Consider the following 11763-nt stretch of genomic DNA (forward strand, 5'->3'; position numbering starts at 1 on the left):
TTATCACAATCCATACATACATCCATTGTGTCAAGCACATTTGTACATTTGTTGCCATCATCATTTTCAAAGCAATTTATTTCTACTTGAGCCTTGGTATCAGATTCTTATTTTTCCCCCTCCATCACCCTCCCTCCTGCATGAATCCTTGATAATTTATAAATTATTATTATTATTTTCATGTCTTATACTGACCAATGTCTCCCTTCACCCACTTTTCTGTTGTCCATCCCCCTGGAAGGGGGTTGTAGGTGGATCATTGTGATCGGTTCCCCCTTTCTCCCCCTACCTTCCCTTTCCCCTCTTGGTATGGCTACTCTCAATACTGGTCCTGAGGGGTTTATCAGTCCTGGATTCCCTGTGTTTCCATTTCTTTTTAAAAAGGAAAAATATCAGATGTAAACATAGCAACTGGTAAAATGTTTTGGTCAGGACATGAGAGCTTGCTGTTTTACTGTTTGGTGTATGTGTATGTACTGTGCATATTTTAAATATTTCATAATTATTGCTTCAATTGCTCTAGTAAGAGTATAGTTCACACGTCAAAAGCATAAAGATGTGCTGTTTCCCCCTTGCAATGGCTAACAAAGAACACCAAAATACTCACTTAAATGAAAATGTGTGATCTGTTCTTTACTTTCAGCTTCATCAAATGTTTTTGTTGCTCTTAACTGTGATTTTAGTATTTTCTCTGAGTCATTGGTATCTTGCTGATGTACCGTTGCTTCAAGGGGCCAAACTGATTCAGGCTTCTTGATATTATTTATCTGGTTATTTCCATGATTACGGTGACAACAACTAAATAACAGAACGGCCCAGATCCCAAATATAATGGACCCGTAGAATAAATACTTAACGATGACATTTCTCATTGTAAACTTAGTCTTTCTGAAGGCTCACATTTCAATTTCCTAAAACAGAAGAATACAATAGATACTATGTTAGATATTTCAATGTAGGTCATCTACTTGGATTAAATTCAATCTACAGTGCTTTAAAAATAGAATCATTTTGAAATGTGTCCTCCTTCTATGCTTTGATAACAAAGTATATAATTTCCTTTTCTTGTTTTTAGTTTTTAATAAATCATGTTATTGGGGTCTCTTACAGCTATCGAAATCCATGCATCCATCCATGGTGTCAAGCACATTTACCCATATGTTGCCGTCATCATTTCAAAACATTTTCTTTCTACTTGAGCCCTTGGTATCAGCTCCTCTTTTTTATCCTCCCTCCCCCATCCTCCCACCCTCGTGAACCCTTGATAATTTATATTATTATTTTCATGTCTTACACCATCCACTGTCTCCCTTCACCCACATTTCTGTTTTGTCCCCCTGGGGGTGGGGGTGGGGTTATACATCGATCATTGTAATTGGTTCTCCTCCCACCGTCCCCCTACACTCATGGTATCGCTACTCCCATTATTGTTCCTGAGTGGTTTGTCTGTCTTGGATTCCGTGTGTCAAGAGCTCTTATCTGTATCAGTGTACATGCTCCAGTCTAGCCAGATTTGTAAGGTAGAACGGGGCTTATGATAGTGGGGGGAGGAAATATTAAAGAACTAGCAGCATGTGTTTCATCAGTGCTATACTGCACCTTGACTGACTCGTCTCTTCCTTGTGACCCTTCTGTAAGGGGATGTCCAATCATCTGCAGATGGGCTTTGGGTCTCCACTCTGCACACCCCCACCCTCATTACATTGATATGATTTTTGTTCTGGGTCTTTGATGTCTGATACCTGCTCCCTTGACACCTCATGATCGCACAGGCTGGTGTGCTTCTTCCATGTGGGCTTTGTTGCTTCTGAGCTAAATGGCCACTTGTTTACCTTCAAGCCTTTATGACCCCAGACGCTATATCTTTTGATAGCTGAGCAACATCAACTTTCTTCATCACATTTGCTTATGCACCCGCTTTGTCTTCAGTTATCGTGTTGGGAAGGTGAGCATCACAGAATGCCAGGTTATTAGAACAAAGTGTTCTTGCGTTGAGGGAAGACTTGAGTAGAGTCCCAATGTCCATCTTCTACCTTGATACTTAACATATAAATATATGTACATAGACCTATATCCCTATTGTTATATATTAATATATTTATATATACATGCCTATATTTATACCTCTATAAATATATTTTGCCTCCTGGTTCTTTCCTCTATTTCCTTTTACTTTCCTCCTGTCCCCCTATCATGTTTGATCTTCTTTTGGCTCTCACTAATTCCTCTTGGCTACATTGCACTTCACTTAATCAAACCCCACCGGACATTTCACACTCTCCATGCAATAAATTTTAGATCTCTTCTTGTTCCCTTCTCCCTGAGTTTGTTGCTACCCCCTCCCTTTCCTCCATCTCCCCTTGTCACCTGTTTCCCCCCCACCCCACCCCCCGGAACTGTTGGTCCTTTTGTTTTTCCCTTGGGATTGTTTATCTTGCCTATCTTATATAGATAAACATAAAAAAGAAGAAGAAGTTCCAGGTCTGTCTGCTGACCCTTATGTATGTATTCCAATTGAGTCTGATGAGGTGCCAAATCCTACCCTTCAAGTCTGAAGTCTGTTTTGGGGTTCCTTGGGGACTTGGTTGCTTTGCTCCCCTTGCTGCTCTGTTACACTCCTTTCGTGTTTTGCCCCAAAGTGTATCACTTTCTATTAGTTAGCAAAAAAATAAAAGACCAATATTCATAAGATTACTCAGCATCAACAGATATAATGTGAGTGTAAGTCACACAGAACCAGTTGAAGTCATTAAACCACATTCTGAGTGTACCATTAAAGAAACTAGCATTAAAAAATGACTCATCCTTGACTCATGTCCACTCCATTTTGTAATGACAACTTACACCTCTATTTTAAAAATCTGATTTGAAACCAATTCAAAGGCTTAACTATAAAAGCATATGCTTATCGCATTAGGGAAAGTGGGCAATGAGAACCGTGGACTACTGACAATGAAATTTAGAACTGGTACACCATTTTGACAATATTAAGTTAACTTGAAGACACATATGTCATATGTGAAAGTAATTCCATAACTAAAAATATACCCTAATAGGACTGTCATACTTATTAAATTATTTCACCTGTATAAAGAGACATATACAAGAATATTTACTGACTCAGAAAATGACCTGCTAGAATGATAGTGGGACAAGAGGAAAATAAATGGAAATACTGTAGAGAAAAAAGCTAGGAGGCAAAGGGGTTTTATAGAGGTCTAAACAAAGGCATGTACATACGTAAATATATTTATGTATGAGGATGGGGAAATAGATTTATCTGCATATATTTATAGCTTTAGTATTAAGGTAGCAGATGGACATTGGGCCTCCACTCAAGTACTCCCTCAATGCAAGAATACTTTGTTCTATTAAACTGGCATTCCATGATGCTCACCTTCCTGACACGATCACTGAAGACAAAACGGGTGCATAAGCAAATGTGGTGAAGAAAGCTGATGGAGCCTGGTTGTTAAAAGATATAGCATCTAGGGTCTTAAAGGCTTGAAGGTAAACAAGTGGCCATCTAGCTCAAAAGCAACAAAGCCCACATGGAAGAAGCACACCAGACTGTGTGATCACGAGGTATCGAAGGGATGAGCTATCAAGCATCAAAGAACAAAAATCATATCATTGTCAATGAGGGGGAGTGCGGAGTGGAGACCCAAAGCCCATCTGTAGGCAACTGGACATCCCCTTACGGGAAGGGTCATGGGGAGGAGACAAGTCAGTCAGGATGCAGTGTAGCAACGAAGAGACATGCAACTATTGGTCCCATTGTTTTCTCCTCCAGACTGTTCATCCAGCCTATCTTATGTAGCTAGATCTGTAGAGATAATAATACGCACCAAAAATCCATAGCAAGATAGGCGATGAATGAGAACACCGCGATGACAACAAAAAAGAAAACCAATGACCCATAAAAGAATAAATTAATTTTTTTTAAAAAGAAAGAAAAGCCTATAAATAGATAAGGTTTGATTTTTGAACTCTAGGCATGTCCTCCAGTCAAGTCCGATGGGATGCCATGCTCTGGCCCCAGAGTCTGTCCTTTGCACTCCCTCAGGAGCTCTCTGTTCTCCTCCGCCCGTTGCTCTGCGGGTCGCAAACTTTTAAGACTAAAGAGCCAATCCTGTCCCTCACAACAATTTAAAATTTAATCAAGAGCCATAAATGTAAATTTTACAAACAAATGAAATCACCATTAACTGAATCTTATCCTTTGAAATTTTTATAAATTCATTTTATAAAATGAAACTATGATACTTTTATTTTCATCTTTAATTTTACTTCAGAGCCACAGGTATGTACTGAAAGAGCGGCATATGGCTCCCAACCCTCAGTTTGCCCTCCCTGTCTAGATGTACTGGCTCACTTAAGACTACCGGAATCCCTGAGACTATTGCCCCGAGATACTCTTTCAACTTTAAACCCAAACCACGCTGAGATCATGTTTTAGGGAAATGATAGACTGGCTTAGGAGTAGGGTGCTCCATGCAGAAACCATCTAAGGGAGACCAAAAGGCGGACAATTACTCCAAGGGTGAGGAGGAAAAGGGGTAGGGAAACTAGAGTACTACAAATGGAACAACAGAACACAAATGACGACAACGGTCACACATTATGAAACATGTCACTGGTGTCACTGAATCATCTATATGGAAAATGTCAAATGGGCACATACTTTGCAGTGTAAGCTTTCATAAAAATACAAGAAGTTCTTAAAAACAAACAAACAAAACAGAATAAGTTCTTAATAATACCGCTGCTAATGAAGTAAGAGTCATAGCACAAACAGATATATGTGCCCATGCTCATCACGCACTGTTCAGAATAGCAAAAAGATAGAAACAACCTAATTGCCCATCAGTGGAAGAATGGCTGAACAAACTCTGGTACCTACACACAATGGAATCCTGCACATCACTGAAGAGCAATGGGGAACCTGTGAAGCACCTTACGGGCATGGATGGACGTGGAGAACATTGCGCTGAGTGAAATTAGTCAATCACAAAAGGATAAATATTGTTGAGACTACTGTGATAAAGGAAAGATCAAAACAAATTTTTTTATACCAAAACACAAAACAACAAAACTAGACATGGGTGGTTACTAGCAGGGGTGTGCAAGGGAGGAAAGGTGAGAAGATGGATGGGCATTAAGTTGGGTGAAGGGGAAGGTAATATTCTACAATAGGGAGAAGAGAAATCAAGGAGTAAGATATTGAGGAGTTTGAATATAAAATTGATGATCTGAAATGTAAACCTCCACTGAATTCACAATTTAAAAAAACCCCAAAGATAATGAAATTTTTAAACTCATATCAACACCAAATCTTCCACTTAACTATCTAAAAATTGAGAAATTTGTTTTAATTACTGTTCAAAAACTATTGAAAATAGGCAGGAGAAGGGAACTATTTTTTTCCAATCGTTTTATTAGGGGCTCATACAACTCTTATCACAATCCATACACACATCAATTGTGTAAAGCGCATTTGTACATTCATTGCCCTCATCATTCTCAAAACATTTCCTCTCCACTTAAGCCCCCAGCATTAGGTCCTCATTTTTCCCCTCCCTCCCCGCTCCCCCCTCTCTCATGAGCCCTTGATAATTTATAAATTATTATTTTGTCATATCTTGCACTGTCTGACGTCTCCCTTCACCCACTTTTCTGTTGTCCGTCCCCCAGGGAGGAGGTCACATGTAGATCCTTATAACCAACCCACTCTCCCTCTACCCTCCCAGTATCGCCACTCACACCACTGGTCCTGAAGGGATCATCCACGCTGGATTCCCCGTGTTTAAGGGAACTATTTTTAATACATAGAATGTACACATGTATTTATGATGAATTTATTACTGAAAAACAAAATCCTTATTTGTTAGAAATATTCTACTGTATTAGGAAAACATTGGGGAAATTTTGAACAGATACGAATATTTCCTTATTTTATTAGTAACTTTTTCTGATGAAAGTAGAACCCACATTAATTCTCTGGAGTGTGCCTTTCCTCCACCTCACGCACCCTCATCCCAGCCCCACAGACATGCCGGAAACCAAAGAAAAACCGCTCCAGCAAGAACCGGATTTGGGAAGTCTCTGACTGACTTTTCACCTCTGTCTTCTTTGAAGGAAGTTTTTATTCAGTTGTTTTCACTCAGATATACTGAATTCACATCTACAAACATAATACAGAGTAAATTTCTAAAGCATATTTCAACAATGATTTTTAAGGGCATTCAGAAAACCTGAAAGCTAATTAAAAGAATCTTAAGGGAAAAATGCAGCTAATAACTATGCTCCCTCCATAAAACAAAAGAGTCTTTCATTTGAATTTAATCATCTTATTTTAAAATGTATATAGACTAGTGAAAATGTGACTATGCTTGAAAATATCACAACTAATTTTTCAGTAACAACATCAGTAGTAGCTTTCCTAGAATAATCTTAATATTGATTTTAATAAGATTTATGATTTTCTAATTTTAAAAAAAAGTAATATCCATTAAATATAAGGCCCGAGGGGCATAAAGAGATAGATCATGAAAATTGGTACTATCTTTCAAGTACTTAAGTCATTACAATGCCCATTCCTCCTCTAGGGTGGAATAACTCAGCATGGGTCCTTCTTGTCTCTCCCAATATTTAATCCCTCCCTCAGAGCCAGCATGGCATCCAAGATTCAGCTATTGGATTTGAGGTGGAAGAATCTTCTCTAACATTTGTGTCCACCTTCCACCCCATGGAGCTCACCCACCTACCGCTGAGATGGTTGTCCAAGCGGAGTCATAGGAGAGATGAGGCAGGGACTGCTAAATGAGATGGAAGATGTCACTTCTGAGTGACTCACTTTGTGGGGATCTGGGGTCCAAGCCCGCCCCAGTGGTGGTGCCTAATTTGCCTGCGTTTGCAGGTTGTCTCACAAAGGCTGCTGACATCACAAAGGACTTCAGTTTTTAGGGTTCACTTGCCTGGAAGCTCTAGGCAGCAGTGAAATCCTGGACATCTGTACTTCAGAGGGCCCTTAAAAATGTCTTACAATAAAATCCTCGCTGTTCAGTTGAGGAAGAACCTCTCATCATTAGGCAAAGTCAAAATTCAAGTAACTCTCTTCTCTAGATTAGGAACATTTTCTCTGTGTGTGTGTGTGTGTGTTTCAATTCATAAAACAATTTACAATGATGAAACAAAATCATTTCTGGTTTAAAGTAAACCCAAAAGAAAAACAGGCAAACAACATCAAAGCCATGCTTCCGAGCAGTTCAAGTGTCTAAAGACGACCCAGTTTTTTGGCGGGCTTTTCATGCTTTAGCCTAGGATTTGATATCATTATTTGGATGTCACTCTTCTTTACCCCACCACGGTTTGTGAATGTTCTTCTTTCTTAACATGTCTGTGCATATCGGAACCTCCACCCTTCAGAAGGCTGACTCGGTGTTTTACGGCAACAAGGCCTGTTGTTACTCAAAGTGTGTGAATGGCAGAAGTGGGTTGACGGCACCTCCAGGAGCAGATGTGATGGGTAGTAATGAACTCGGAAGCCTCCTTTAGACAAGTTCAATGAGACAGGCCTTCTGTGTCCGTTATCAGCAAATTTAAAAAGTAAGCTTTTGCTCAAATTAGTTCCAAACTACAAATAACTGAAACACCCACCCACCTTATTACAGATAAATTATGGAACCATTCACTGCCATCAAGTGGATGCCGACCCAGTGACACTACAGTACAGGGTAGAAGTGCCCCTGTGAGTTTTGAGACAGTAACTCTGGGAATAGCAAGCCCCATCTTTCCCCTGTAGAGCCGCTGCTGGTTTCGAACTGCTGACATTGAGGTCAACAGCCCAACTCATAAGTGCTACACCACCAGGGCTCTGAAATTTTGGCATAATCATTAGATAAAATCCACTATATCACTAGACTCCTAGACATAATAAAATGCAAAATAGCAACAAAAACAGAACTACTATATGTACCAGCACAGGTGAATCCTTCAGACCCATTGCTGAATGACAGAAGACAGGCACAAGGGCATAATGTTTTATTTATATGACGTTCATGAAGGGGCACAATTAATCTAGCATGGTCCTGTCAGGGCTGGGGCTACCTCTGGAGGACAGAACGGAGCCTTACACAGTTCTCCTCATTGTTTGTATCTTCTGGATCTGGTGAATGCTGCAGGACGTATCCTCATAAAACTTCACCGCAAAATGCTTCTCTTAAGTATGCACTGCATTGTATGAGCAAGATTCATTATCTCCTCAACAATTGTGGGGAGTCTGCCACTGCTGGCTTCATGCTTGACAGCATCTTGGCCTTTCTTAAAACAAATTAGTCATTTTTAAACTACTGATTTGGGGGGGCATTGTCCCCATAAACTTTTTGTAAAACATCAATTATTTTGCCATTCTTCTAACCTTCACCATAAATTTGATATTAATCCTTGCTTCAATTTTAGCCAAATTAATGTTGCTCGGGAACTCTTTTCAAAATGATGTCTTATCCATTTTATTGTGCCAAACTAGATTCTGTTCAAACATATTGCAACAAATTAATAATAGTTTATTTTGTGGCAAAAAATAAATAAAATCAGTGAATTTTTTTTCATAATAATGATTTTCCATGAACTTTTTAAAGACCCCTTGTATAGAGCTATACTATATGATGCCTTTTTTCCCCTGGCTTACTTCATTTACAAGAAAGTTTTCAAGGGTCATTTATATTGTTGCAGTAATTCGTTTATTTTGATGACTGAATAATACCCCATTGTTTGGGGGTACCACATTTTGTTTATTCATTCATCCATTGATTGGGCACTTGGGCATTCCTACCTTTTGGCTGTTCTGAATAAAGCTACCATAAACATTTGTACACAAATCTTTGTGTGGACATAATACTTTCATTTCTCTTGAGCCTACGTACACTGAGGAGTTAAATTGTTGGATCATATGGTAACTATACGTTTAACTTTCTGAAGAGCTGCCACGTTCTTTTGCAAAGCAAGAACATTATAGAAGTGTATACCTTTTTTTCCTCTGGGGAAAGGGCAAAGAGTGCTTAAAGGTGGAGCGAATGTCAAAAGAATTTCGGGCCTCGAAAGAGCAATTTGGCCACAGAAGTTTAATCATCGTATAAAAGAACTTGCTATTCTTTCCTATGATGTCTCCCATGAGGAATGATTCCCTTGAATCCTCTGATTTTCCTGAATGATGTCCTAAAGGAGCTTACATTTCAATGCAAAGCATCATGAAGGCATTTACTCACCAGCTTTACTCTTTAGTGGGAGGAGGTACCATTGTTAGCTGTCATGATGACCCGTGCAGTCAACTCTGACTCATGATGACCTCATGCAGAGCAGAATGAAATGTCGCCCAGACCCATGACACTGCATCACCGCTTCCATATTCAAGTCCATAGTCTCTTAAATCAACCTTCCGCACTTCCTTCACATATGCTCAGGAGCTTCAAAAAGATACCATTATCTTTAAACTCCATTATTTCCATGAACTTTTTGAAACCCCTTCATATACGTAGTTGTTAAATGTAGTCAGTTCTGACTTCCAGCAACCCTACGTACAACAGAATGAAATACTACCCTGTTCTGCACCATCCTCGTACTTGCTGTGTTTGAACCTGGCGTTGCAGCCGCTGTGCCAATCCATCTCATTGAGAATCGTCCTCTCTTGATGATCCTCGGCTTTCCCAAGCCTGATGTCCTTCTCCAGGGACTGCTCTCCCCTGATAACAACATATCCATAATACATGAGACAAGATCTTGCTTTCCTTGCTTCTCAGGAGCCTCTGGCTGTAATTCCACTAAGACAGATCCGTTTGTTCTTTTGACTTTCCATGGTTCTTTCCATTTTTTCCATCACCATAATTCAAATGCAACAATTTTTCTGCAATCTTCCAATATTAATTGTCTAGTTTTGACATGCACATGGGACAACTGAAAATCCAAGACTAGAGCTTGGATCAAGTACACTTTAACCCTCAAAGTGGCATCTGTACTCTTTAACATTTTAAAGAGGTGTTTGTAGTTCATTGTGTCATTTGATTTTTCCCAATGCGTTATGTCATTTGATTTCTTGAATGCTGTTTCCAAGAGCGTTGATTGTGGTTTCCCGTAAATGGAAATCATTGACGACGTCAGGCTTTTCTCCATTTATAATAATGGTGTCGATCGGTCCGTTTGTGAGAATTCATGTTATCTTTACATCGAATCTCCATACCGAAGGCTTTAATTTTCATCAGTAAGTGCTTTAAGTCCTCTGGGCTTTCAATAAGGTTCTGTTATTGGCATATCACAGTTCATTTATGAATCTTCTTCCAATCCTGCTGCCACATACTGCATCATTTAGTTTAACATCTCAGATTATTTGCTTAGCATACCGATCAAATAAGCATGTTAAAAGGATACAACCCTGATGCACACCTTCCCTGATTTTAAATCATTCAGTATGCCCTTGTTAAGTTGTGGATCTCTTGAGCCACTGAGATTTCACAGGAGCACAACGAAGAGTTCTGTCCCCATTCTTTGACAGTTATCTATAGTTTTTATGATCTACATGGTTGAATGCATAGTCTATAAAACACAAGTAAGCATCTTTCTTGTATTGTCTTTTTTCCCCACAATTCATTTGACGTCCTCTTGTGAACTCAGCCTGAGTTTCTGGCAGTTCCCTGTCAGTGCTTGATGGTGACCATTTTTAATTGTCTTCAGCAAAACTTTACTTGCACGTGATATTAATGATAGAGTTTTTGTCATCTCTGCATTCCAGTGGATCACTCACCACTGTCTGTCAGTTTGTCATACTGTGGTGACTTGTGTGTCACTTGCGGTGATGCTGAAAGCTATGTCACTAGTATTGCGAACTCCAGTAGGGTCACCCAAAGTGAACACGTTTCAGCAGAGCTTCCAGACTGAGAACAGACCAGGAAGGAGGAATAGGCGGCCACTCAGAGGACCTCGTTACTGAAAACCCTACGGATGGCCCTGGAGCATGGTGCTGGGTTACGACTTCTGACTTCTGAAAAGGATCACAATAGTAGGTCTCAGAATGGGAGAAAATTGTGGAACAAAATGCAACATCATAAAAAAGATGAGGCTCACAGGATGAGCAAAGATTGCTGGAATCCCTGGGACTGTGGCCCATAGTCACCCTTCAGGCCGGGGCCTAAACTCAATTTCAGCCAATCAGTATTGCTAGGAGCCCTCAGGTCAGTCTGATTGATAGGGAACCTATGTACAGAAAGCTCACAATTGTTAAAATTGATCCCATTGTCGCAGCCACAGCGTCAGTCCGTCTCATCAAGAGTCTTCCTCTTTTTGGCTGACCCTCAACTTTACCAAGCATGATGTCCTTTCCCCAGACTGGTTTCTTTTGGTAACACATACAAAACACACGCGATGGAATCTCTCCAGCCTTGCTTCTAAGGGGCATTTTGACTGCATGTCTTTCACCACAGAGTGGCTTGTTTTCTGGCAGTCCACGGTGTTTGCAATATTCTTCGCCAAGACCCTGATTCAGATGCATCAATTCTTCTGTAGCCTTCCTCGTTCAGCGTCAAAACTCCACATGCACCTGAGGAGATTGAAAACACGGTGGCTTGTATCAGGTGCACCTTAGTTCTCAAAACCGCATCCTCGATCTTCAACACCGTAAAGAAGTAATGTGCAGCAGATTTGCCCTTTGCTTTCTTGACTGCTGTTTCGATGAGCATTGACTGTGGATCCAAGCAAAATGAAATACAGTGAACC

General features: G+C 40.0%; 1 protein-coding gene across 1 annotated transcript in view; it reads right to left on the minus strand.

The window, feature by feature from the left end:
- GALNTL5 (polypeptide N-acetylgalactosaminyltransferase like 5) overlaps positions 1–872 on the minus strand; it is a 29596-nt gene extending 28724 nt beyond the window's left edge. Inside the window, exon 1 of the mRNA XM_013004543.1 lies at positions 788–872. Within this exon, the coding sequence (XP_012859997.1) occupies positions 788–872 (85 nt within the window). The remainder of the gene's footprint in view (positions 1–787) is intronic.
- Between the last annotated feature and the right edge of the window lie 10891 nt (positions 873–11763).

This window comes from Echinops telfairi, unplaced genomic scaffold (assembly GCF_000313985.2).
Source record: "Echinops telfairi isolate 266 unplaced genomic scaffold, ASM31398v2 ScPeMD7_31;HRSCAF=116, whole genome shotgun sequence".
Classification (NCBI taxonomy): Eukaryota; Metazoa; Chordata; class Mammalia; order Afrosoricida; family Tenrecidae; genus Echinops; species Echinops telfairi.